The following is a 24929-nucleotide window of genomic DNA, read 5'->3' on the forward strand; positions in this document are numbered from 1 at the left end:
TTAAAAGGGAAGAGCTTTTAGGTTTTAAAATATTGTTGGTAACTGTAAAGAACATTTTGTGAAAGATGAACACAGAATGAAGGAGCATCCGAGGAGCTCCTGTGATCCCAGATGTGAGATGGCAGCCTGGATCAGGGACTCTAACAGGAAAGACGGGAGATCTTTCTAACAGGGTGGGCAGGGGGCATGTGCTGACATTGGGGGCCACGGCGCTTGCTGGTGAGGTAGATAAAGGGAAGGAGCTGGAAATCAAAACATTTTTTTGGTTTGAACAACAAGGAGTTGTCCTGTCTCGGGATGAAGAGCCCTGGACGGAAGTGGATTGGGTGGGATAGTTCCACACATCTATTGGAGTCACATTCTGTTTGCACGGCTATCAGACACTGGAGAGGCGATGTCAAGTGGACGGCTGGACAAGGGAGTCTGCCTCTATGGAAATAAATTTAGGACTCACTGACATTTACAGAGTATTTAAGCCCTGGACTGGATGAGATCACCAGACAAAGGGAAAGAGAAGGCCAAGGACTAAGAGGCTCCAACACCTCAGAAGTCAGAGCTCAGGAAGACTAATCAAGAACAGCAGGGAAATTGGAAGGAAACAGGAGAGTGTGCTTTCCTAGAAGTTTGGTGGGGATGGGGGCTCGGGGGTAATTTAGGGAGAAGGATGAGTGGGGGGAAGTAGGGTCAAAGGAATTTTTTTTTTTTTTTTAATTTTTCGAGACAGGATTTCTCTGTGTAGCTTTGTGCCTGTCCTGGATCTCATTCTGTAGACCAGGTGAGCCTCGAACTCACAGAGATCCACCTGCCTCTGCCTCCCAAGTGCTGGGATTAAAGGCGTGTGCCACCACTGCCTAGCCTGGCTCAGATATTTTTTTAATTACTTTTCTTAAGTGTGTGTGTCTCACAGTCTTGTTCAGAGGTCTGATGTCAACTTGGAGTCTTCTGGGATAGAGCTCAGGTAGTCAGGCTTGGTGGCAATCACCTTTGCCCCGAGTCACCTCCATGGCCTAGGTTAGGAGAGTTTTAAGAGGTCAGGGAAGGCCTCTCAGAAGACTGGATGGCAGTGAGGCGGGTAGGGGCCATCTGTGAACCGCCAGGGAAAAGCTTCTAGAAGGAATAGCAGATACAAAGCCCTGAGGCAGGATCCAATTGCCTCCCAGGAACACAAGTCAGCTGCACTGTAGCTGAGACACAGAAATCCCTAGGAGAGAAAATCGGACATACCTAGAGATGGGAACCTACAGGGCTTCCTTGTAAGCCACAGTAAGCCGTTTGGATATTTTGATATCCTTGGAAAAGCTAAGGACAGTACATGGGTCTCGAACCACTAAAGGACTGTTTGGGTTGCTTCAGAGAGAATGAATTATATAGCAGGGCCAAAATGAAATAGGGAATTAAGCTTTGGGGGCACTCTAATTTGTGTATGCAGTTTTCTCTCCTACCCCTCCCTGGTCCTCTCATCCATGGTCATGAGCTCCCATCCCTTTCCACCCTGGCCAGAGTTGGGAACTCAAATGTATGGGTGACTCAGAATTTCAGAACTGCTGGGGGGGGGGGGCGGTCAGAAATCATGGGGTGTCGAGCTACGCTAAGGCAGAGGGGGAGCAGCGTGCCATCATAACCCGAAGAACTGGAGGTCTCCGCCTCCCGTCCCTACTGCCCTCCTCAACCTTGCCTGCACCTGGGACAAAAGCTGAGCTTGCCGTGTGGCCAGCGACGGGTTAAACTGTGCGTGGCCTACAGACGCGAAGAGGAGAGGCGGAGACCAAGTGGTCCTAGTCGCCCGCCGAACCCAGCCGAGCCCGGCCGAGCCCAGCCGAGCCCAGCCGAAGCGAGCATCTCCCGCCGTCGCCGCCGCCCCGCGCCCCCGGCGCCCGCCCCCCTCCGGCTCCAGCGCCTCGCTGCCAGGCAAACCTCCCGACCATGCCCGGTGCCCCACCCGCTTCTGCGACCCCCCAGCCCCGCGCAGCTCCGAGCGCCTGCAGTCGTCGCGCCGTTACGCCAGGCATGCAGGTGAGCGAGGGGGGGGGAACCTAACGCCCCCACCCAGCGGGAGCGGGCCCTGCCCTCCCCAGTGCCAGCTCCGCGCCCTTCGCCTCCCGCCCCTCCTGGTCTGGTCCCTTGTCGGGCTCCAGCCACCAAGTGCTCCTTTCCACCGAGCCCTCCGTCCCTCCGCTGTCCCGACTTCATCCGAACCTCCTGGTGCAGCAGTCAGCGTCTCCGCGGCTGCCTCCATCCCGCCTTTAGCTCATCCTGCAGCTTCGAGCATCCTCCTGCCTCAGGTCCCCTTTCCGCTCTGGGTGCTCCCTCCGAATCCCAGGGCTGATCTTTTCCTGGTTCGCGCCGCTTTCCAGCCCTGTGGAGGGAGTGCAGGCCTGTGGGACTGGCGGGCTTGGGGGCTCTGCTAGGGATGGGGCCCTGTCCCCCCACCCCACCCCCAGTTCGTCTTCTGCGCACAACAGGTCGGTGAGGAGCGCTAAGCGGGTGGGGTGGCGCACCAGCTCGGGGACTGCGGACTTCCTGGAGGGGGTGACCAAGGGGTACCGGGTGTGTGTGTGAAGGGGCTGGAGTTGACGTTGGCGGCGGGGGATGTAGCAGGCGAGGGGCAGGTGGGCCCTGTTGTCAGGGGACCACTGGTGTCTCTGGGCCCTCATCCGCTCCACTGGTTCATCTGCCATTTCTTCCCTCCCTTCTCTAACCTTCTCTCACCAAGTCCCCAGGCCTATCTTTCCTTTCCCTTCGCTTTCACCTGGCCTCCAGCTCTGTCTCCATATCCCTTTAAATTTCAAGAAACAAATTCCTAACTCCTCCATCTTTGCTGTTCCTCCCCCCTCCCCGTTCCCATCCCTTCCTTTTCTGATTTTTGCCTTCAGCACCATGTTCTTTTCTATCTCGATGACTTCCCCCTCATCTCCGATCTCCATCGCGTCTTTTCCCTTCTCTCTTTGCTTCTGTCTTGACCAGACCCCTCAATCCGCACCCCCTTGCCGATTCGCTCACTCTCTCCTCCCCGTCCTCTTCTCCCTTCAGCTCCTCTTCCCTCGCCCTCTCTTCCCAGCGGCTGGTCACCTTTCTTTCTACTCTTGACCAATCTTTTCCCTTTCAGCCCTTCACACCCCTCACACCTATTGTCCATCACCTCATTCCCTCCCCCTGCTGATTCTCTGGTAGTGTTCAACATGCACATAGAGATGAGGAATCCAGTAGACACAGGGTGTCACATGCTCCTCTCTGGAGACCCTAGCCCCCTGGGATTCACCACCCTCAGCTTGGAGACTGTGTGCACTTCCTTTCGGAACCAACATCCAGACTCTCCTAGGACTTTGCCCAGAAGAGCCACAGTTGAGGGGGTGGCTACCTTGGAGCTCCACCTTCTCTCAGAAGGTGCATTTGGACGGTTAAACATCCAGCGCAGAGATCATGTTCTGGAGTTCCTCTCCCACCTACCATTTTCTCCCATTTTTCCGAAAAGGCAGCTAGCTTCTGGGTTTTGTCACAAGAGAAGTGCCTGGCCCTACAAGAGGTGAGGGGGCTTCTGGCGCCCCTCCACCCCCCAGCACGCACTAAGATTGACTTCCCCTTCCCTCCCCCACTCTCAAACTCCCTCCCTAGCGGTAGGTGCTCAGGGAATCACAAGGTTCTTGGCTCTAAATTAAGATCCAAGAAGCCTGAAGCTGTGGGCAGAGGAAGTGAGACGGAAGGAAGCCAGAGGCAAGAGTAGACAGACATTGGGGCCAGGAGGTAACAGGAACCCATCTGGGATGCTGTAGGTGGGGCGGGGGGCTACTTCAGGGAGTTTCCCCCTAAAAGGATGCTGGGAAGCAGTGGATGCTGGGAAGCAGCAGCGTGGCTGGTAACTGTGCCGTGGTGGTGGGGTGGTGGCAGGAAGGGGCATAATCGGTGGATGGATGAGCTGGGGAGCACACAGGGCAGGGTCGGCTGTGACACCCTCGTTTTTCCTCCAGTAAAGGCCGAAAATCTGGGTCACAGCTGAGGAAGACCTCAGATACGAAGTGCAGAATGTGGTAAGTTTGGCCCAGCAGAGGGAGCTTGGAGACCACTTTCCCTGGGGAATGGGGCCCTTTCTCTGCCTAGGCCAACTCAGGGCCACTGGAGGACTGGCCCCCTAGGAAGAGACAAAAGGAAGCCAGGGTCTTCCTAACACACACCTGCTCTGGCAGGGAAACCTGGAGGGAGGTACTCAAGATTTCCCGTGTGAGCCTACCCTTCTTATACACGGGCCCACGGTGGCCTGGACCTCACCTGCTTTTTCTCCCTTCTTACAGGCCTGCTCTACTGCCGTCCCAACTCTTCCCTCTCTGGCCACTGCTGTTGCTCCCCCTCCCGCCGCCTGTGCAGGGCTCCTCCCCTCGATCCCCACCAGCCCCGGCCCGTCCCCCCTGCGTCCGGGGTGGCCCCTCGGCCCCCCGCCATGTGTGCGTTTGGGAGCGGGCTCCTCCGCCAAGCCGGTCCCCAAGGGTCCCAAGATCACGTCGGCAAGCTCCGCCAGGCACTGCACCTCCTGCCACCCCATCAGGCTTTGAGGAGGGGCCCCCCTCATCTCAGTACCCCTGGGCCATTGTGTGGGGTCCCACAGTATCTCGGGAGGATGGAGGGGACCCCAACTCGGTCAACCCTGGATTTCTGCCCCTGGACTACGGTTTTGCAGCCCCGCATGGGCTGGCTACTCCGCACCCCAACTCAGACTCCATGCGGGATGATGGAGATGGACTCATCCTTGGGGAAACACCTGCTACCTTGAGGCCCTTCCTGTTTGGAGGGCGTGGGGAAGGTGAGTGAGCGAGGCTGGTAGGGGTGTGAGGGATGGCAGGGTGGTTGAAGACTCTGAACTGAGTCCTCATCTGTGTCTTCAGTAAATGCACTAGGTTCTAGGCTGGCAAGGATGCAGAGGTGGGGATGTTACCTGCACTCTGAAGGAGTTCAGGTCCACTGTGGAAGACAGATGTGTAAACATGTGGGGATGAGTCAACATAATAAACACCCTAAAAGAAGCGCTTACGGCACGTTGTTAGGAAAACAGAGACGTGAGAGACTGTTTCGCCCTGGGGATCGGGACAGATCAAGCAATTTACATGTGAGACAGACCTTAAAAACAGAATGGGGTGTTCCAGGTAGAGGGTGCTGTGGAAGAAGGTGGCCACCAGCAGTGTGTTGTTAGCACGTATTGTGCTGGATGGTGGCTTAGGGTTGGGCCAGGGAAGATCGTCTGATACCTCTACCCCCATTTCTATACAGGAGGATAGTTCTCTCTGACCTTGGAGCCTCATCCTCATCACATGTATGTGTAAGATTTGGTACATGTCATGTTTGGGAAAGTAGAAGAGCTGACAGCTCAGGAGAAAGTCGGTGATTAAAAAAAAAAAAAAGGAGAGGGAGAGCCCAGAGAAGTAGACAGGCAGTGTGCACTGGCTGGGCAGCACTCAGCCACACCCTCCTCGGAGCCTGCCTCAGGCCTCCCTCTCAAGGCTATCTTCCATCCTTATCAGGTGTGGACCCTCAGCTTTACGTGACAATTACCATATCCATCATCATCGTCCTTGTGGCTACGGGCATCATCTTCAAGTTTTGGTAAGCTGGGGGAGAGAGATGTCTGAAGGCTTGTAAAGGCTAGACAGAGGGTAAGATCAAGGACAGCAGTTTCACCGGAGGAGGAAATCACGGATGAAGGGAAGAGCTTGGGGGAAAAAAAAAAAGCTAATTGGAGTGGAGGAGGACTGAGAGAAACCAGTGCCGATTCCTCCAGAAAAAATACAAGGGTAGTGGGAGGGAGGGGATTATTTATCTATACCGGGGACATTGGTGGGCAGCTCTCCAAGACAGAGGCAACTGAACCAGGCTGCAGAACCCTTTCTGAGGGCTTCTGTCCAAGAGGAAGGAGATCGGGAACTTTCTTTGTACACATTTAATAGTGGGTCACGTAGTCCTTCACACTTTACTGAGAGAATCATTAGACTCAGGTGCCCAAGTCATTAGCTGACTTTGAACTAAATCTGCCAGGTACCTGCAGAGGAGAGGAACTGCTCCTCTGGGCATCGGTGTGGCCGTCTTCAGGGGCTTTGTATTGGTGGGGAGGAGGCACTAAGCCTGTGGCTCTCCGAAGATCGTTTAGAAGGAAGCAGAAAGAGTAGCTTGCTGGGTGCATGGTCTCAGTTTCGGCGCTGTGGGGAAGTTGGAGCTGCCAGGGCGGGAGGGAGAAGCTGGTTGACCAGTGGTGCTGGCCTAAGATAGCGGGTACTCTAGTGTGTGAAAAGCCCTCTGTCCTTCTGATGCTCCAGCTGGGACCGCAGCCAGAAGCGGCGGAGGCCCTCAGGGCAGCAAGGTGCCCTGAGGCAGGAGGAGAGCCAGCAACCACTGACAGACCTGTCCCCCGCTGGAGTCACTGTGCTGGGGGCCTTCGGGGACTCACCTACCCCGACCCCTGACCATGAGGAGCCCCGAGGGGGACCCCGGCCTGGGATGCCCCAGCCCAAGGGGGCTCCAGCCTTCCAGTTGAACCGGTGAGGGCAGGGGCCAATGGGATGGGAGGAGGAGGAGGAGGGAAGGCAACTGAGGTCTCCAGACCTTCGGTGGGTCTTTCCGGGGTGGGTGGTCTTCCCCACTGCAGTCCACGGCCCTCCTTCCTGACCTGGTTCCCGGGCCTCTCAAGGGGGCTGTCGGCTCCTCTCCCGGGAGAAGGGGACTTTCTGCCCGTCCCCGCCATGCCCTACTCCCCTGCCAGCCTTTAAGTGAAGCTCTGCCCTCTCAACCCTGAGTACCCTTTGCCTTGGACTTCTCCTTCTGCTTCAGCCTACCCCTTGGTTCCTGACTATGTACTTTCCCTCTTCCTCTCAGGATTCCCCTGGTGAATCTGTGATGCCCCCCCCCATGTTGGGGTGCTGCCAAGCAGGAGGCCAAGTGGCCGGCATAGCCACCATCCACTGAGGGGGGGGGCAACCGTGGGGAACTGGGACCATGGTGGGGGGCTCCCAGCTCCTGCCCTTGCACACCACCTGGAACACTCACTGACCCCATGGGCAAGCCCAGCCGTTTGCCCTCCAGTGTCTGGGGGCTCCCCCATTCCCACCCTTGCACATTCACATGAAAGCCTTGCACACTCACCTCCACCCTCACAGGCCATAGCACACAGTCACGCTCTCCATGCTGCTCTTCTGCTTCGTGTCCCCGTCCGCGTCCGCTCAGCTGGCTCCTAGCTCTCCCCCTCTTGTTACACACGTTGTACCCCCTTTGCATCTGCTGCGCCCATCTCAGACCGGGGATGTGCATTTCTGGCCCAGTACACGGCGCAGTGCTCACGCTGCCGCATCCACACCCACTGGTCTCATTTCTGTGGCCCTTGCATGCTGCCCTCGAGGTGGGTGGGAGGCGAGCTAGGGGCTCCTCGTGCCGTCTGTCACAGCCCCATCCCATCCCATGCCTTACGTTTCACCGTCCTTCCATCCCAAGGGCACCGGCACTACTGAGGGCTCCCCGACAGGAACGGGGGTAGTGAGGCCCAACTGCTAAATTCTGTCATCTGAAATATGGGTTTGGGGGAGTCGCCTGCTGCACCTGAGAAGGGACTCCCATGTCCTCCCTTCCTTCCCAAGTCCCTTGTCTTGTCTGTCCTGGCTGTCTGTCTGTCTGTCTGTGTGTGTGTCTATGGACTTCAGAGCCCCCTGACAGGTCCTCCTCCCCCCACTCCTCCCTAAGGCCTCCCTAGCTGTACCTAGGCTGCCAGGGACTGAAGCCAGCTGGTTCACGGCCATTGAGAGCTCTGCCTCCACACCCACCCTTCTCTTCCCGGGTCCCCTCCCGTCCCCTCTTCCCTCTCCTGCCTCTCCCCCTTTTCCTCTCCTCAGGTTCTTCCCTTTCTCGTTGTTTCTTCCACGTCCCTCCTTCCTCCGACCTGGCTCCTATGCTGTGATATATATTTTTGTATTATCTCTTTCTTCTCGTGGTGATAATCTTGTGGGATGTAAGTTTCAAAATTTTCAAATAAAGCCTTTGCAAGATAATGAAGTCCCCTGTTTTGCCTTATAACACACACACACGCACGCACGCACGCACGCACGCACGCACGCACACTCACAGGACTGGCAGGCAGGAAGTATGGTAAACACAGGAAGATGGGGAACTTCTCCAGACTACACTGTCACCTGGCCTGCTGACCTGAAGCTGGAGGCTGATGGACGTCTGAACTTGGGACGGACTCGGGGGAGGGACTGGCATCAGGAGTGTGGCTTGCTTGCTCCTTCTTAGTGAGGATCGAGAGACCACGAGAAAAGGGACAGAGAAAGGGGGGACATTTCTTAGGTCAGGCAATGGGCAAGCCAGAAAGCGACAAATTGATTGGAGACAGGGTCACTGTAGTCCAGGCTGGCTGATACTAGATCCTCCCACCTTGGCCTCCCGAAGTGCTGGGATTACAGGCATGAGTCACCACACTGGGCAAGACAGCTAAGACATCGGATAAAGGGTCAAGGGAGAGAAAGATGGAGGGAAAAAAGGTTGAGCCGGGCAGAGAGGGCTCTATCTGGTTTATTTTCATCCTTGCTCCTTCACATTTCCCTACCCACAGCTGCCCGCCAAAAGCTATGCTGCACCAGAAGCCCTGTGGTTAGCTCATTAGCTTTTCCATTCCGAGAAAGGCATTTGCTGGGGTGTGGGGGCGGAATCAAGGGGTGTGTCTGGGGAGGGAACACAGGCTGCCCAGCTGGGATCAGTCACCTCTGAGGTCCCAATTCTAGGTTTGGCTCTTTAACAGCCCTAGTAAAGCCCACACATCAGCTTCTCAGCTGTTGCTAGGTTCTGTTGCTGTGGTAACCACCTAGGTCTTGCTCACCCCCCCCCCCAATCTGTGCCTCACCTGCTCCCTGGAAATGGGTAGCCCCAGGAAGTAGGAAACAATATAGTATCCAAGAGCGAGCGCAGTGTGGGCTGCCTAGACTGTCCCTGCCTCCATGCGGTTTATATAAAATAGGATGTCTGTGTGTGTGTGTCGACGTATCAGCAGAGGTCTGAGGCAATCACGCACAGTGCACCAGAGAACCCAGAGGGACAGGAAAGAAGGGAGAGAGCCCCCGGGAGGAGACCAAAGGTGCAGGGTGAGGTGCTGACAGGCTGTGCTAAGGAAGGGCTGGGGGAAGGTGAGGGAAGCCTCCTTAACCTTTCCAGCTTTCCCCACAGGGCTGGAGCCCTTGCCAGAGGAGAGTGGAAGGAAAGGGCATTTGGTGCAGAAGGGCAAGGAACTCGTGTTGGGAGGGCTTCCTGCTCTCACCTTCAACAACGCTCCTCAGAGGGACAGTGTGACCCTGTGGCTCATCCATATGCAAAAGGCACACACGAAGTCCCCTAATGAAGAAGGAATTAATTGCTGTCTGATTAGACTGTGGTTCTCCTAAATTTAAATAAATTAAACAGGCCATTAAAGATACTGGAATCTCGCCTGTTCCCTTTCCCTAAATGCTCTCTTCCCCATGGAAAGGCATATGGCTAAAGGATGGGGAGAAAGGAGGCAATCTGGATGTCTGGATTGCCCAGAGTTGTGCTAGCCGGGGTCGGTGCTAACCCTGACAATGCGTGAGGCTCTGGGGAACAGAGCTTAATTTTCCTCTTTCCAAAAACTGGACCGGTGACTCGGATCCTCAAGTCCTCAGAAGGCTTTGGGGTAATAGACTTATAGAGGGGGAAGAAAACAAGCGCCAAGCTGCTCTTCTGGAAGTTTCTTGAAGGCAGCATGGCACAGGCCTGACTGAAAGCGTCATCTTCTATCACCAAACTCTCTGTTGAGGGAGTCCATGAAATGACTCAGCCAAGGTTCTCCTGGGCACTGTTGTGGCACACACCAAAGAGGGGAAGGGGAAGGCCCCGGAGGAGGGATCTCCTAGCAGAGCTCAGGGTGTGGAAATGATTCAGGATGGAAACTGTGCCAGCTGGAGAACCCCAGGCTAAAATTAACAGCCCTCCCCCCACCGTGTCCCACACTTACTGCTCCAAAGCTTTGTTCTGGGGACCTGAGTCGCTCCTTACAGCAAAGGCAGGCGGGAGGGAGGGAGGGAGGGGCTGCCAGGGGCACAGAGGCTCAGCAAGTGGTCCTCAGTGTGTACATGAGGCAAAGCCGGAGAACCAGGGCCATTGGGGGTTGCTAGTTTACCTCCACATTCCTTTCCTCTCCTCCCTTCTTTCTCTCACCTCCTTCTCTGTTGGAGGCAAAGCCTGCTCCATGCAACCCAGGCTGGCCTGCCTGTAACTCCAATCCTGCCACAGCTACTTGAATGCTGGGATTACAGGTACATGATGACTGAGCCACGTAAGCCCTTGTCCTGCTAATTCGCCACTGAAATCAACACAGACTGAGTTGGGGGGGGGGGCGCTCAACAATGTGATAAAAAAGGAAGAAACGCTTTGCATGGGAGCTTATCCCTGTAATTCCAGTGCTTGATGAGGAGATCAAGGCCATCTTAGCTATGAGGTAAGTTTGAGATCAGTCTGAGCCCTGTGAGACCATCTCAAAACACCAAACAACAAAACAGTGCTGGGGAGATGTAAGTATGAGGATCTGGGTCTGATGGCTCAGATCTGTCATTCCAGCATTGGAGGCAGGAAGACTCTAAGGGCCCGATGACCAGTCGATGTAGTCAATTGGTGAGCTTTAGGTTCAGCTAAGAGACCCCACCTCAAAAGGAAAAAAAAAAAAAAAGAGCACAGGGACTAAGACAAACATGTGATAATGACCACTGGCCTCCAGTTACACACATATACACAGAAACTCAAACCCAAACAGATAAAAAGTGTGGTGGCTCATGTCTGTCCTCCAGCACTGAGAGGGAGACTGAGGCAGCAGGACTGGGAGTTCAGTTATCCTAGTAAGTTCCTGGCCAGCCTGGGCTACAAGAGATTCTGTCTCAAAAAGTAGACAAGACTGCCTGGTCAACTTGACCCCAGGCTAAGCCAAAGCTACGTAGTGAGACCCTACCTCAAATTAACTAACAAATATATAAGGGTATCATTTGCTATTCCTGGCTGTGACTTTGGGGAGAAGAGTCACTTAGGCAGTCTTTCTTTAATTATCTATAGAATAAGATCGTAGTTATTTGTTAGAGTAATTTTCCTTTCTCACTGAGGAAACTCAATTCTGCATTTGCCAAAACAGACCTGAGCTCAGATGGATTCTAGCTAGATCATGCTGTTTGCCCTTGTGGCTATACAGATTTACTAAATAAATAAATAAATATTAAAGATTCTTCCCAGGGCTTGGTACTGAGATGGATTTCTGTTAATCACATCCTTTAATCACACCAGCCAATTGAAGCAGAGGCAGCTGGTACAGGAGACCACCAGGAACCTGCAGAACAAAGGGAATCACTTCATTTATCGACTTTGAGAGTAGGGGGCTCAGAGCCTAGCAGGTTAGTGAAGGAAGCAGATGGGATATAAGCAGGCATCTAGGAAATTCATCCCACTGTCCCATCCTGCCTTGGGGCTGTTACTTGCCAGTAATTTAGCAGCTCGGGGAAGGTACAAGACGGAATAGAAGGAAGCTGATCCCCTCTACAGGGCAGCACCTGTGACTTAACACGTATTACTTCAGTATCTACTGTGAACAGTTTCTTCCCTGCCTAGAGATTCAGATATACAGATTAACTAAAATTAACAGTAAAAGCTATAGATAAGAAAGGCTTGAAATCCCATCACTTAGGAGGCGGAGAAAGGTGGATCGAAGATTCAAGGTCAGCTTTAACTATATCTATGTAAGATCCTGTTTCAAAGACAAAGACATAACCGGCGGTAGAAACCCAAGCCTTTAATCCCAGCACTTGGGAAGCAGAGGCAGGTGGACCTGTGAGTTCAAGACCAGCGTGGTCTATAGGACAGAATTCCAGGACAGCCAGGGCTACACAGAGAAACCCTGTTGTGGGAGGAAAAAAAAAGACAAAGACACACAGTAAATGTTATAAAATTTTAAAAGAAACTTTGGGTTGGAGCCATCAGGGAAGGTCTCCTGCAATGGTTCATAATGAATTGCTCATTTATGCAACAAACGTTTACTGAACAGCTTAAGTTCTGGGATCTGTTGATACCACAGGGAGCAATTCAAAGTCCTCGCCCTTATGGAGCTGGGAGGTGAGCTGTAAACAACATCAGGTACGCGTTGTATTTAAAAGTAAAACCTGGTAAGATAGAGATGTGGGTGGAGGCAACAAGAAAAGACCAAAGCAACGATAGAGTATCGGTGTGGTCAGAGGAAGACCGGGTGAATTTTGATAGCACTTACGCAGGTACCTCAAACAATTATGGATGGGCACATTCTTACCTTTCCTCGACTATTCAAAGCAATGAGACTTTCCCCACCCTAGCTCACCAGAGACATTCGTGAAGACCCAAGGAAAAAGGTTAATTCCCTAAAACTGCCTATGACACTTGGAAATGACCTCAGAAGTGACCCGTCTGAAGAATCCGTACCGTCTCTACGGGGCTGAGGGATGGCTCAGCGGTAAAGGAGTGCTTGTTGCTCTTCCGGAAGACCGGAGGTTCGATTCAGCACCCGGGCAGGGAAGCTCGAAGCTATCTGCACCTCCAGTGGGCTGCCGAGGGCATCCGCACACACTTACACAGATATATACCTATCAACAAAAATAAATACATCTAGAAAAGGAGCGGAGAACCTAAACTGTCTTTTAATGCCTTGATGCATAATTCATGAACCTGTCCAGCTTCCTCGCTCCCACTTCCCCCGAAGTCTCTTCCGGAAGCCCGGGAGCGCTCTTCGAATGCTCAGCTTCAGCCCGTCACAGAACCCGCCTTCACTTCCGCCGAGGCGTCACATCAACCGATCGCTCCCCAGGTCCCTGGGTAGGAGCCACTTCCGCCCTTACTTGTCGTAACTTCTGCCCTCAGTATCCCTGAGCCCTAGCAGCGCCGGATGTGCTCTCGCCGGTCCCGGAAGTGACTCGGTCTTTGAACTCTTCCCCCCCTCACTATTCCCCCCCCACCGACTCCTTTCCTGCTGCCGCCCTCCCTTCGCTACTTCCCTCCCTCTCCCCCCCCCTTTTCGTTTCCGGCTCTCCCGCCTTCTCCGTGAAACGACTCCTCACTGAGGCTGTTGGGGGGGGAGGGAGGGAGGGAGGAAGGTGGGCGTGGAGGAATTGGGGTTCCCGGGAGCACGAGCCGCAGCACCACTTCCGGGTGAGTGTTCGGGAGGGAGGGCGGGGGGCCACACACCGCCTCGCGCCCCCGCCCCGCGGCTGTCTCGCGCGCAGCCCCGCGCGTGTGGGGGTCCGTCTGGCGCCCGCAGTGCATGCCCGCGCAGCCCGCCCTCCGCGCCCCGGCCCGCGCCCCGCGGCTCCTGCTCGCACGCCCCCGGCTCCCTCCTCTCCCTGCAAACGCCGCCCCTGCTGCGCGCTGGCTCAGGCGCTGGCGCCGCCGCCGCCGCCGCCGCCGCCGCCGCCGGGTGAGTCCCGCGCCGCTGCCGTCGGCGCGCGCCGCGCTCTTTGCTCCTCCCCCTCCCCTTTTCCTTGGGCGAGCGGGATGGCGCGCGCGCGCGGGGCGGGGGGTGGGGGGGTGGTCCGCGATGTGACTGTGAGTGTGTGTGTCTGTCCCGGAACCGGAAGTGGTTGTGGAGGAGCGGGCGATGAGGAGGAATTGGGGGGGGGGGTTTAGGGGGCGGGTGCCTGTCTGGTGGGTGGCAGAGTTCAGCTCCCTGGAGGGGTGAAGGAGGGACGTCCCAAAGACCGGTCTTTGAGGAAGGAGTGGGGAGTTGACATCGGGAGGAAGGACCCCGTTGGGTGTCTCAGGGGAGCGAAGGTTTTAGGGGGACAGCTGGGGGTCTCCACTGTATAGACCACTGAAGGTTGAAGGAGGTACTTCTTGGCACAAGGCCTTGGGTAGGCAGGGGGCGAAGTCCTCACAGAAGTGGAGTGGGGGGGGGGCGAGGCCAGAGGAAGTGGCTGGGCCTGAACTTGGCACTGTGCCTGACCCAAGGGCTTGGGCATCCCCCTACCCTCAGCTTGGCTTCCTAAAGCCACTTCTCAGGAGCAGAGACCCCCCTGCATCTCCTCTGTTCTCTGACTCCCGGTTACTTGTAGCCCTGGGGAATGAAAAATAAGTGTCTGAGCCTAGGGGTGAAACCCAAATGCTGGTGACAGAATTCATCTTAGTTTTGGGGAACTGGTTTTATTTCCCTTCTATCCACGTAGTGAGTGGCACTGAACGCCTGTGACTCTGCCCTTCCATCCCTGGATTGTTGGTTTGGGGAAGCTGCCTGCTTTCCAGATTGCTGACAGTCAAAAGAACTTCTGAGGTTCTCTACAGTTTGTTGGTGGCCTCACCTTACTGGCCTCTGTAACCTGGAGAATTTGTTTCCAGAAAGTTCAGGAGCCCTGGAAAGGAGAAGGAATAAGACGTCAGGAGGAAGAGAGAGAGAGGGTAAGACAATCTTGGGTTAATGATTTGGGAGGAGATGGGGTCATAGTCAACTGGGTTTTTTTTGTTGTTTTGTTTTTTTTTTCCTTAACAATGTGACAGAATTATTGGAGTAATCAACACTTGTGATACTGGTGTTTGCTATAAAAATCAGCCTTTTATAGTTTAGTTTTTGTGTAAAAAGTTGGCACTGTGCCTTTGTTACCTTTCCTCGCCACTGGTACTCATCAGGAATGAAATGTGAAATGACCAGGTGAAACCTCTGAATGGGCTTGCATCTTGTCAGAGGTTTATTTTGCTTATGGAGACACAAGGACCCAGATTGAAAAGGGTAGTCTATGGTGTAGCTTACAGAAAGAAGAGGAGCCACGTTTGGAGAGTGTTTCCCATTCTTAGTGTCCAGTGGAGGGTTTGTGTGGATCTGTTGAGTGATGAGACTGTAACATGGGTTTGTCGGGATTTGATGTGTCAGGTAAGGTTTTTCAGGGGGAACACTGCTTCTAGGGTAGTTTGAAATAAAAGGGATAAAATTATATGATGTCTGCTCTAGTAGTAGTAACTCAAATCAAAAGATGAGACCTGATGCTAATAGCGAAACCATTGTATTTTATTTTTGGGAGACAAGATTGTGTTACATAGCTCTGGCTAACCTGGAACTCCCTAAGTAAACCAGATTGGCCTCAAACTTGAGGGCATCCTTGTTCCTCTGCCACCCAAGTGCTGGGACTGCAGGCATGTGCCACTGTGCATGGCAGTAAGAAAGATGCTTTAGTTGAAAATAGCAGTTAAAAACCACAAAAAACAACAGGGGCTGGAGAGGTGGCTCAGCAGCTAAGAGCACTGGTGGCCCTTCCGTAGGACCTGAGTTCAATTCCCATTACCCACATGGCAGCTCACAACTGTCTATAACTGTCGTCCCATGGGATCTGATGCCCTCTTCTCTTATGCAGATGAAACACCCAGATGCCTAAAATGAATAAATACATCTTTAAATCAACAGTGAAGGGCTGGAGAGAGAATTCAGTTGGTAAAGTGCTGGTCATATGAACACAAGGACCTGTGTTTGATCCTCAGAATCCACGTGAGAAAGCTGGGCATGATAGGCCCTCAGCTGGGGAAGCAGGGACGGGTGGGCTCACTGGCTGGCCAGTGTAGCAAAATTGGTGAGGCCTAGGTCAGTGAGATACCCTGAATCCAAAAATAAAGTAGATGGCCCCTGCGTAATGCCACCTGAGGTTGTCCTCTGTTCACAGGCATCAGCACACATCTGTGCACCCTCATAAACACACAAACACTAGATAAACTAGCAAGTGATATAAACCCTGGGCCTCACCATGTCAGTCAAAACCATATTCTCAAGGTCATGACACCTTTACCTTTGGATGGTTGGAAACACTATAAATGGCTGGGTAGAGGGACAAAGCTTTCGCACAAGAGTGCTTGCCCCATTGTTAACATCTATTTCTTCCAATAACTCCTTTTGAAATAAGAAATCTTTCATATTTTTTGTCAACTTTTGAATGTATATTTTATATCTGTTTATTTTGTGTATGTTTGTATTCATACCGAGGTCAGAGGACAACTTATCATGTGGATTCTGGGGATTGAACTCAAGTCAGGCCTGATGGCAATCAGCCTTTTCTGCTGAGCTGTCTCCACAGCTCTCTTTTTTATTTATTTTTTAAGGTAGGGTCTTATCTGGAGGTAGTGACACAGGCCTTTACAGTACTCAGGAGGCAGAGGTAGGTGAATCTCTTTGAGTTCAAGGCCAGCCAGGTCTACAGAGTACCAACCAGGACTACACAGAGAAACCCTGTCTTAGAAAACTAAAAAAAAAGATAGGGTCTCATGTTGCACAAGATGACTTTAAACTCACTTTGTAGCTAAGCCTGAACTTGACCTTGTGATCCTTCTGTCTCCACCTCAATGCTGGGGTCAGCAGTTTGACCTCACCCAGGTCTGTGTAGTGCTGGGCATCAAACCCAGGCTTTATGCATGCTAGGCAAGCCTTGCCCTACTCAGCCAATCACCACACTGAGATTGGAGACTGGAAAGGAAAGGGCTAATTTAATCATGATAGTTTGGGGTGGGGGGTTGTTGGGTCTTTTCCTTTAATTTTTTTAATGTGTGTGGTTGTCTTGCCTTTGTGTGTATCTATACCACTTGCATGCCCAGTGGCTCTGGAGGCCAGAAGAGGGCACTGAATCTCCTGAAACTGGAGTTACAGGGAGCTACCAAGTGGATGCTGGGTCTTGAACCCAGGCAAGAGCATCTAGTGCTTTTAACTACTGAGCCATCTCTTCTGCTGTCTGTCTGTCTGTCTATCTATCTATCTGTCTATCTTTATTTTTGAGATGAGGTCTCACTACATAGGCCAGGCTTTACTACTTAAAGTCACCAAGATCCTCCTGTGTCTGTCTCCTGAGTGCTGGGGATTAAAAGATTCACTAGCCCACCACACTGAGTCTTTGTTTGTTTATTTTTTGTACTCAGACAAGTTTTCTCTGTGTAACAGTACTGGTTGTCCTGGAACTCACTTTGTAGACCAGGCTGGCCTCAAACTCAAAGAGATATGCCTGCCTCTGCCTCCTGAGTGCTGGGGCATGGCTTCTTCTTCTTCTTCTTTTTTTTTTTTTTTTTTCCTTTTTGGTTTTTTCGAGACAGGGTTTCTCTGTGTAGCTTTGCGCCTTTCCTGGAACTCACTTGGTAGCCCAGGCTGGCCTCGAACTCACAGAGATCCGCCTGGTTCTGCCTCCCGAGTGCTGGAATTAAAGGCATGCTCCACCACCGCCCACCGCCCGTCATGTATGTATTTGCACCATGTGCATGCCTGGTGTTGCAGAAGATGTGATATGGATGGTTGCAAGCCACTGTGTGGTGCTAAGAACTTGGCCTGAGGCTTCTGTGAGAACCAGTACTCTTAGTTTCTGAACCATTCTTCAGCCCTGGCTCTCTGTTACTTTAAAAAATAGGGTTTTTTGTTTTGTAGCTTTGCACCTTTCCTGGATCTCGCTCTGTAGACCAAGCTGGCCTCGAACTCACAGAGATCCGCCTGCCTCTTGCCTCCTGAGTACTGGGATTAAAGGGGTCCGCCACCACCTCCTGGTGAGACAGGATTTCATGTATCCCAGGCTGGCCTTGTTGTTTAGAATCAAGGATGACCTTGACCTTCTGTTCCTCCTACTTGGAATTTCCCAGCTGTGGAATTACAGGTATATACTGCCACGCCCAGTTTATAGTATGGGGACCCAGCTCAGGCCTACTGCATGCTTTGCAAGGACTCCGCCAACTGAGCTGTGTCCCTGTTTTTAATTATTGTTTTTAATTTACTTTTTTGAGATAGGGTCTCATGTATCCCTGGCTCGCTTCAAGCTTATTATGTAGACTAGGATGACCTTGAACCTTTTTTTTTTTTTTTTTTTTTTTTAATGTGTATGTTTGTGGTTATATGTATGTGAGTACTCAGGCCAGAGGAATTGGATCCTCCCAGAGCCACCTACCATGAGTCCTAGGAACCAAACTTGGATCTTCTGCAAAAGCAGTATACAATCTTTTTTTTTTTTTAAGACAGGGTTTCTCTGTGTAGCAGTACTGGCTGTCCTGGAACTCGATTTGTAGACCAGGCTGGCCTTGAACTCACTAAGATCCGCCTGCTTCGGCCTCCCAAGCGCTGGGATTAAAGGCGTGCGCCACCGCGCCAGGCTCAGTATGCACTCCTAATCATGAAGCCATCTTACCAGCCGTCTTTCTTGCCCTCAACTCTGAACTTTTCTTGTTTCTACCTAATTAGCCTCCTAATTGGTGCTTAACAGTGTCTCCAAAAGGCCATTCTACCATATGATCAGGCCAGCTGCTTTGGCATGGTGGGGACCATGGTAGACCAGTGGATTCCATGAACATGGGCCCACTGTCACAATTTTCTGGCTGTGAAGTGAGTTCCCTGCTCAGAAACAATGCTATGTGGAATACGATAACGATAGACAAGGCATTCTGTAGTTCCGCAGATGGTACTTTTGTCAGAAGCAGGAAAGGCGAATTCCTATCTGAGTGTCTGTCTGTTACAGTAAGGACAAAGCGATTTCCTTTTCATGAAGAAAGTTGTCTGATGTAGTCAACCTGCCACCAGGTCGCTGGCTGGTAATCCCAGGAATGGTGCCTATGGGTGTGCAGCAGCTGTAGTCAGGTCAGCAGTGAGTGGAGGTCCATGTGGTCAAGCCCATGCATAACTTCTGTCTGCCACCATGGCAGCTTTGTTCCTAGGCCCATTGGGCAGTGACAGTGATGGGGGTATGGGAGGCTCACCGTCCAAATGGGTTATTCTGGCTACTTGACTATTAAGATTCCTGCCAAAGTCAACTTTTGATGAACACTTACATGAGACACAAGTATCTTCACATCCTTCACTTATTTGGAGAGATCTACTCACATGCTTTTTCTCCCAGATGGTTTTCTCATCACGCTCTTTCCAAGTCCCTGACCATTCACTACTCCATTGGCTACAGCCCATGACCATGTGTTCTACCCACAGTGAAGACTCCCCTTTACCTCTTACCTGTGTCTTTCCGGGTTGTCTCAGAAAGGGGTTATAATACTGCAGCTGTCTACTTCTCTGTCCCTGCATAGAATATAGAACTATCAGTAAACCAGGCTCTGTTTTTCTCTACCTCAGGTCGACTGACCATAGGTGCATACCATAAGACTAGGTGCATGCTTGGAAGCAGCAGGCATGTCAGTGGGAATAGAGCATGCTTCATGTCGCTTGCTTGCGCCATCCGTGCTGGATTATAGGTTGTATGGATTTGTTTTATTGGTTTTTTGGGGTTTTTTTTTTTTTTTGAGACAGAGTTTCTCTGTGTAACAGCCTTGGCCGTCATGGAACTCACTCTGTAGACCAGGCTGGCTTTGAACTCACTGAAATCTGCCCGCCTCTGCCTCCTAAGTGCTGAGATTAAAGGTGTGCACCAGCACTGCCTGGCAGGTTTGTTTTAACATTTCATTATTGTATGTGTGTGTGTGCCTGAGTGTGCCGCTGTTCGTGTGCAAAGATCAGAGGGCAACTTGTAGTTGCTAGTTCTCACGTTTTACCTTGTAGGAATAAGGGACCAAACTTAGATTGTCAGGCATGGCAGCAAGTGCCCTTACCTGCTGAGCCATCTTGCTAGCCCTTGGCTGTTTGTTTTTGTGAGACGGAGGTCTCATGTATCCCAGACTGGCCTTGAATACTCCATGTAGCAAAGGAGAAGGATGGCCTTGAACTCCCGATCCCCCTGTCTCTGCCACCCACAAGTACTGTGCATATAGGTGTGTACCATCACACTTGGGTGAGATTGGCCATTTTATTCATACTCCATTCCAAAATAAATTATATTGGAATATATATATAAGTGAATGTATAAGTGAAGTTTCATGGGAATATGATCTTAAACTGAATGTCAGTTTGGTGCTATCAAAAACTATTTTTTGTTTTTGATCACACCTTTAATCCCGGCACTTAGGAGGCAGAGGCAGGTGGAACTCTATGAGTTCAAGGCTACTCTTGTCTACATAGTGAATTCTAGGCCATCCAGGGCTACATAGAGAAACCCTGTTTCAAAAACATAAAGCAACCTTAAGTTTGGGGAGCTGGAGAGAGGGCTCTGCAGTTAAGAGCACTTGCTGCTCTTACAGAGGACCCAGATTAAATTCCCAGCATCCACGTGGCAATTCACACCTATCTGTGACTCCAGTTCCAGGGTCTTCAGCGTTGATACAAAGCATGTACATGGTACAAAGACGTACATGCAGACAAACACTCAAACACATCAAATAAAAAATTTTTAAACCTGTGTGCCTTGGGTTGACAAATGCTACTCTCAGGTCACACTTGCTAAACGTGTGTGTGTGTGTGTGTGTGTGTGTGTGTGTGTGTGTGTGTTACATATGTGGAGGACAGTGGATAAATAGTGGGAGTCTGTTCTGTCCTTCCACTGTGTGGGTTCTGGGGATTGAACTCAAGTCTTCAGGCTGTGTGACAAGCACTTTGACAACTGAGCTAACCCCCCCCCCACCCCCATTTTTAAATTTAAGTGCCTGGATCAATTCACATTCCTAGTGTGTTACTTCATTTGTATGGTCTTTGTTTCTACCAGAATCTCTCCCTTCTTTTGGATACATTGTCTCAGTATGTAGGCCTGGTCGGCCTTGAATTTATGCAGTCTTCCTTTCCTATAGAGTGCTGGGATTATGGGCCTGTTTACTGTGTGTGGTGTGTATGTGTGTGCATGTGCATGCACACCTGCGCTTGTGCTCCCACATGTATTTTCAAGATTGTTTTATGTGTATTAGTGTTTTGCCTCTATGTATGGATGTGAATCATTTACATGCAATGTTGGAAGCAGCCTTTATGGGTGTAAAGGAGGTTATGTGCTGATGCCTGGGTGCTGAGAATTGAACCTGAGTCCTCGGCAAGAACAACAGGTGCTTTAACCACAGAGCTGGCTGTGTGGTTCCGCATTTGGGTGGGTGGGTGGTTGGTTGGTTGGTTTTTCCAGACAGGGTTTCTCTGAGTAACAGCCCTGGCTGTCCTGGAATTTGTTCTGTAGACCAGGCTGGCTCAGAAATCTACCTGCCTCTACCACCACTCCCTGCTTCCTGTTTTGTTTTATTTTGTTTAATGTAATTTTTTCTTTGACAATATACATTCTTATATATATTGTTCATATTCATTCCCCCATTACCCTTTTTTTTTTTTTTAAAGATTTATGTATTATGTATACAGTGTTCTGCCTGCAGGCCAGAAGAGGGCACCAGATCTTATTATAAATGGCTGTAAGCCACCATGTGGTTGCTGGGAATTGAATTCAGGACCCCTGGAAGAGCAGCCAGTGCTCCTAACCTCTGAGCCATCTTTCCAGCCCCAATTACCCTTTCTTATTCCCTTCCCTTTGGACCCCTTCTTTGTTCCTACTTCATGTCTTTTTTCTTCCTATGTCTCACTGAGTTTAATTAAGATTGCATGAACATGAATGTGGGGCTGTTTACTGAAGAAAAATGGCTCCCCATGTTCCAGCAGCCATTATGATAACACCTCAGCTAGAGGTAGGGCCTCATGGACCTCTGACTCATGGCAGCCTTGAACTCCCTCACCTCTGGGGACTGGGACTGTAGTAGGTATGAGCCACACACTCAACTGCTTTTTTTTTTTGACTGGTTTTTTAGAGTCCAGATTGACTTTAAATTTACTGTGTAGTTGAGGATGACCTGCAACTCCTGATTCTGGTTTCTGCCTCCCAAGTGTTTGCTATCACAGGAGTGGACTGCCCCACCTAGCAGAGCCTTTTCCTTAACCTGTTCTTCGCTGCTGCCTTGGTTTAGTTACTTGTCCTCCAGATTCATTATTTGAAAAAGCAGAAGCTCGGTTTGGTGATCCATGTCTTTAATTCCAGCAGCATTTGGGAAGTAGAGGCCAGTCTGGGCTATATGAGACATTATCTCAAAAACAAACAAACAAAAACAAGGACATCCAGTTGGCTCAGTGGGTAAAGGCATGCCCTGCCAAGCCTGATAACTTGAGTTTAGCCTCCAGAAACCACACAGTGGAAGGGAAGAACCAACTTGTGTAGGTTGTCCTCTGTCCTTCACATGTGTGGTATTATGTATGTAACTTCGACAGGCAACATAAAGAATTTTTAGTTAGGGTCTTACTCTGTAGCCCTGGCTGGCTTTGAACTCATAGAAATCTACCTGCCTCCGCCTTGTGAGTGCTAGAATTAAAGGCATGTGTCACCACTCCTAGCAAAGAAAAAAAAAATTGTTAAACACACACACATACCCCCAAAAATCAAAGTAACAATCCATGCTTTTTAGAATTGTCAGGTGACTGGAGAGACGGCTTAGAGGTTAAGAGCACTGGCTGCTCTTCCAGATGTCCTGAGTTCAATTCCCAGTAAGCACATGGTGGCTCACAACCATCTAGAATTGTCAGGATTAAATGGTACACATTGTAAGGTCCTCGATCACTTTCTTGAGGACTGATTCAGTCAGGTAAAGAAAGGTACTTTCCAATCAGCCTGGAGACCGAGTTGGGTTCCCAGAACCCATGTCAGGTAGAAGGAGAGAACTGCCTGCATGGAACTGTCCTCTGGCCTCTCCGTGTGCACTGTTGCACAGACGCACACACATACTGATGGCAATACTTTTTGTTGGTGGTGTTTGGTTCTTTGAGAAGGGGTTTCTTTGTGTAGCCCTGATTGCCCCGGAACTCGCTCTGTAGACCACTCTGGCCTCAAACCCAGAGATTCACCTCTGCCTCTCAAGTGCTGGGATTATAGGCGTACAGCACTGTACTTTTCTTTGGGCATCCAGCTCCCAAAAATCAACATGGAGACTTATTATTAATTATGAAAGCTTGGCCTTACCTAAGCTTGTCCCCCTATCTTTTTTTTTTTTTTTCCGAGGCAGAGTTTCTCTGTGCAACAGCCCTGGCTGCCCTGGAACTCACTCTGTAGACCAGACTGGCCTAAAACTCAGAGATATGCTTGCCTCTGCCTCCCAAGTACTGAGATTAAAGATGTGCACTACTACCACCTGGCACTCACTAGCTCTTTAACTTAAATTAATCCATTTCTGTTCATCTACATGTTGCCATGTGATTCATGGCTTTTACCTCTCCTCCTGCATGTCTATTCCCTCTGTGACTGCTGGTGACACCACCTTTCTTCTTCCCAGAGCTCTCTCTGTCCAGAAGTCCCTGCTGTACCTCCTGCCTTGCTATTGGCTGTTTAGCTTTTATTAAACCAATCGCTTGACGTATCTTTACACAGTAAAGGAATAAATTCCACAGCACGCCATTTAAAAATATTCTTGCCGGGCTGGAGAGATGACTCAGCGGTTAAGAGCACTGGCTGTTCTTCCAGAGGTCCTGAGTTCAATTCCCAGCAACCACATGGTGGCTCAATCTCTCTGAGTTCAAGGCCAGCCTGGTCTACAGAGCAAGATCCAGGACAGGCACCAAAACTACACAGAGAAACCCTGTCTCAAAAAAAAAAAAAGAAAAAGAAAAATGTTCTTAACAGTCTTGATCATGATAAACAATGCTGCTGCTGCTTGCATCTACATGACTTTGTGTGGCAGTGGGAGATAGCTCCGGTTGCCTATGGTAGTGGTCCTGTAGACCTTTTTGTCCTTTTATACATTGTAGAAGGGTCTTTCCCAGAACTGAAGTAGTCTCAGAACCCCTTAGGAAGTCTTGGAGTTCTCTCTACTTAAGGAAAATAGGAATGGGTGTAAGCTTTGTGTTCTCCTTTCCTTTATGGAGACATTGTTAGTTTGGGACTTCTCTTGTGAATTTTTCATATCTATAAGACATTTGTTTCTTTTATTCTTTAGGGAGAAATTAAAAAAAAATGAGACCTCCCTTTTATTCTGCAGCTGAATTCTCGACTTCACTATCTTTGTCCCTCACCATTCTTGGCTTGTTTAGTTTAGTTTTGTTTCGAGACAGGGTTTCTCTGTGTAGCCCTGGCTGTCCTTGAACTCAGAGATCCCACTTGCCTCTGCCTCCTGAGTGCTGGGATCAAAAGTGTGCGAAACCTTGCCCAATGATGTGTCTTCTATTTTCTTTCTCTTCAGTGGAAGAGGAGAAAGACAGAGGTTATGGCTGACATTTGAGCTTCTAGCATCTTTTTGAAAATTTATACATATCGAGCCCACTATATTCAATTCAGTACAAAATAACATTTGCGTGATGTCAAGGGCAGTGGGACAACATCAATGTAGAATATGTGATCACTGCCCCCCAAAAGTTTAGCCAGATTGGATCCCCTTAAACTGTAATCAGATTGTTTCTGTTGCCTTAGGAGGTCCTGGAACTCCTTTATCTAAAAGGTCAGGTTCATCTAGGTTAGCATCAAAAGAATCTCACAGTCTTACTGTTCAGCTGGCTCCCAGATGTGTAGATTCACTAGGAAATGTTACACCATTGCTGGTGTGCTGTGTGGGTGTGCCTGAGATGACTGTCTTCTGAACATGAAGAAGCGTTAGACTGTTTCCTAAAGAATATGGTACAGCAACTATGTGTGTAGCATTCATATTATTTTTGGGAAGCATATGTGAGGTTACCAATACATGTCTTATAACATTTGTTCATTTTGTGGGTGTGTGATAGTGTGCAGTGGCTTGTGCATGCCACAGTATACATGCGGAGGTCAGAGATGTGGGACATTTATTTTTCTTGCCCTCTCTGTCATTATATAAAAGGATGCCTCATTGGGTGTAGAGGTGCTTGCTGCCAAGCCTGACAGCTTGAGTTCAATCCCAGCATCCTTGTCTCGAAAGAAAAGCAGTGACTCCGCTAAGAACCCCTCTAACCTTCATACATGTGCCATGGATGTGATTGAGCATGCACACTTCAGTAGTTTAAAGGGACTTGAACATGTACTTTTGGTATCCATTGGGAAGGGGCCTTGGAACCAATCCCCTGGGGATACCTAGAGTGACTTTCGTAACTCAGGACCAGGATTTGGCTGGCA

General features: G+C 50.6%; 3 protein-coding genes and 1 long non-coding RNA gene across 20 annotated transcripts in view; 2 read left to right on the top strand and 2 right to left on the bottom strand.

Annotated features, from left to right (window-relative positions):
• Positions 1-2336, bottom strand: part of Cops7a (COP9 signalosome subunit 7A) — a 39664-nt gene extending 37328 nt beyond the window's left edge. Inside the window, exon 1 of the mRNA XM_042274124.2 lies at positions 2197-2336. The gene's annotated coding sequence lies outside the window, so the exon portion shown is untranslated. The remainder of the gene's footprint in view (positions 1-2196) is intronic.
• On the top strand, positions 1606-8015 carry Pianp (PILR alpha associated neural protein). Of its 6 annotated transcripts, XM_076567969.1 has the most exons (8): positions 2381-2462; positions 3320-3523; positions 3658-3741; positions 3966-4025; positions 4287-4792; positions 5508-5589; positions 6297-6518; positions 6853-8015. In XM_076567969.1, exons 4-8 carry the CDS (start codon positions 4021-4023, stop codon positions 6872-6874), a joined length of 837 nt encoding a protein of 278 aa, XP_076424084.1. In that variant the 5' UTR covers positions 2381-2462; positions 3320-3523; positions 3658-3741; positions 3966-4020; the 3' UTR covers positions 6875-8015. The 6 variants fall into 6 exon arrangements, with proteins under 6 accessions (XP_006992138.1, XP_015841197.1, XP_015841193.1 ...); XM_076567970.1 differs by lacking the exon at positions 3658-3741 and having other exon boundaries at positions 2387-2462; XM_006992076.4 differs by lacking the exons at positions 2381-2462; positions 3320-3523; positions 3658-3741 and adding an exon at positions 1606-2013.
• A 3930-nt stretch (positions 8016-11945) lies between these two features.
• LOC143272524 (uncharacterized) lies at positions 11946-12987 on the bottom strand. Its single transcript, XR_013050168.1, has 2 exons — positions 12706-12987; positions 11946-12623 (listed from the first exon to the last, which is right to left on the bottom strand). It is a non-coding gene; the product is annotated as an uncharacterized LOC143272524 (long non-coding RNA).
• A 6-nt stretch (positions 12988-12993) lies between these two features.
• Znf384 (zinc finger protein 384) overlaps positions 12994-24929 on the top strand; it is a 30251-nt gene continuing 18315 nt past the window's right edge. For 2 of the 12 annotated variants that reach the window (XM_076567967.1, XM_042274119.2), the window contains exon 1: positions 13896-14424. The gene's annotated coding sequence lies outside the window, so the exon portion shown is untranslated. The other 10 variants (XM_015985679.3, XM_015985678.3, XM_076567968.1 and 7 more) reach the window with 8 other exon arrangements.

This window comes from Peromyscus maniculatus, chromosome 3 (genome assembly GCF_049852395.1).
Source record: "Peromyscus maniculatus bairdii isolate BWxNUB_F1_BW_parent chromosome 3, HU_Pman_BW_mat_3.1, whole genome shotgun sequence".
Classification (NCBI taxonomy): Eukaryota; Metazoa; Chordata; class Mammalia; order Rodentia; family Cricetidae; genus Peromyscus; species Peromyscus maniculatus.

Coding starts and splice junctions, on each gene's coding strand:
- Pianp (XM_042274122.2), top strand. CDS start 3,180: ATGCACATAGAGATGAGGAATCCAGTAGACACAGGGTGTCACATGCTC. Junction 4,026..4,286: donor GATACGAAGTGCAGAATGTG/GTAAGTTTGGCC, acceptor CCCTTCTTACAG/GCCTGCTCTACTGCCGTCCC. Junction 6,519..6,852: donor CCAGCCTTCCAGTTGAACCG/GTGAGGGCAGGG, acceptor TCTTCCTCTCAG/GATTCCCCTGGTGAATCTGT.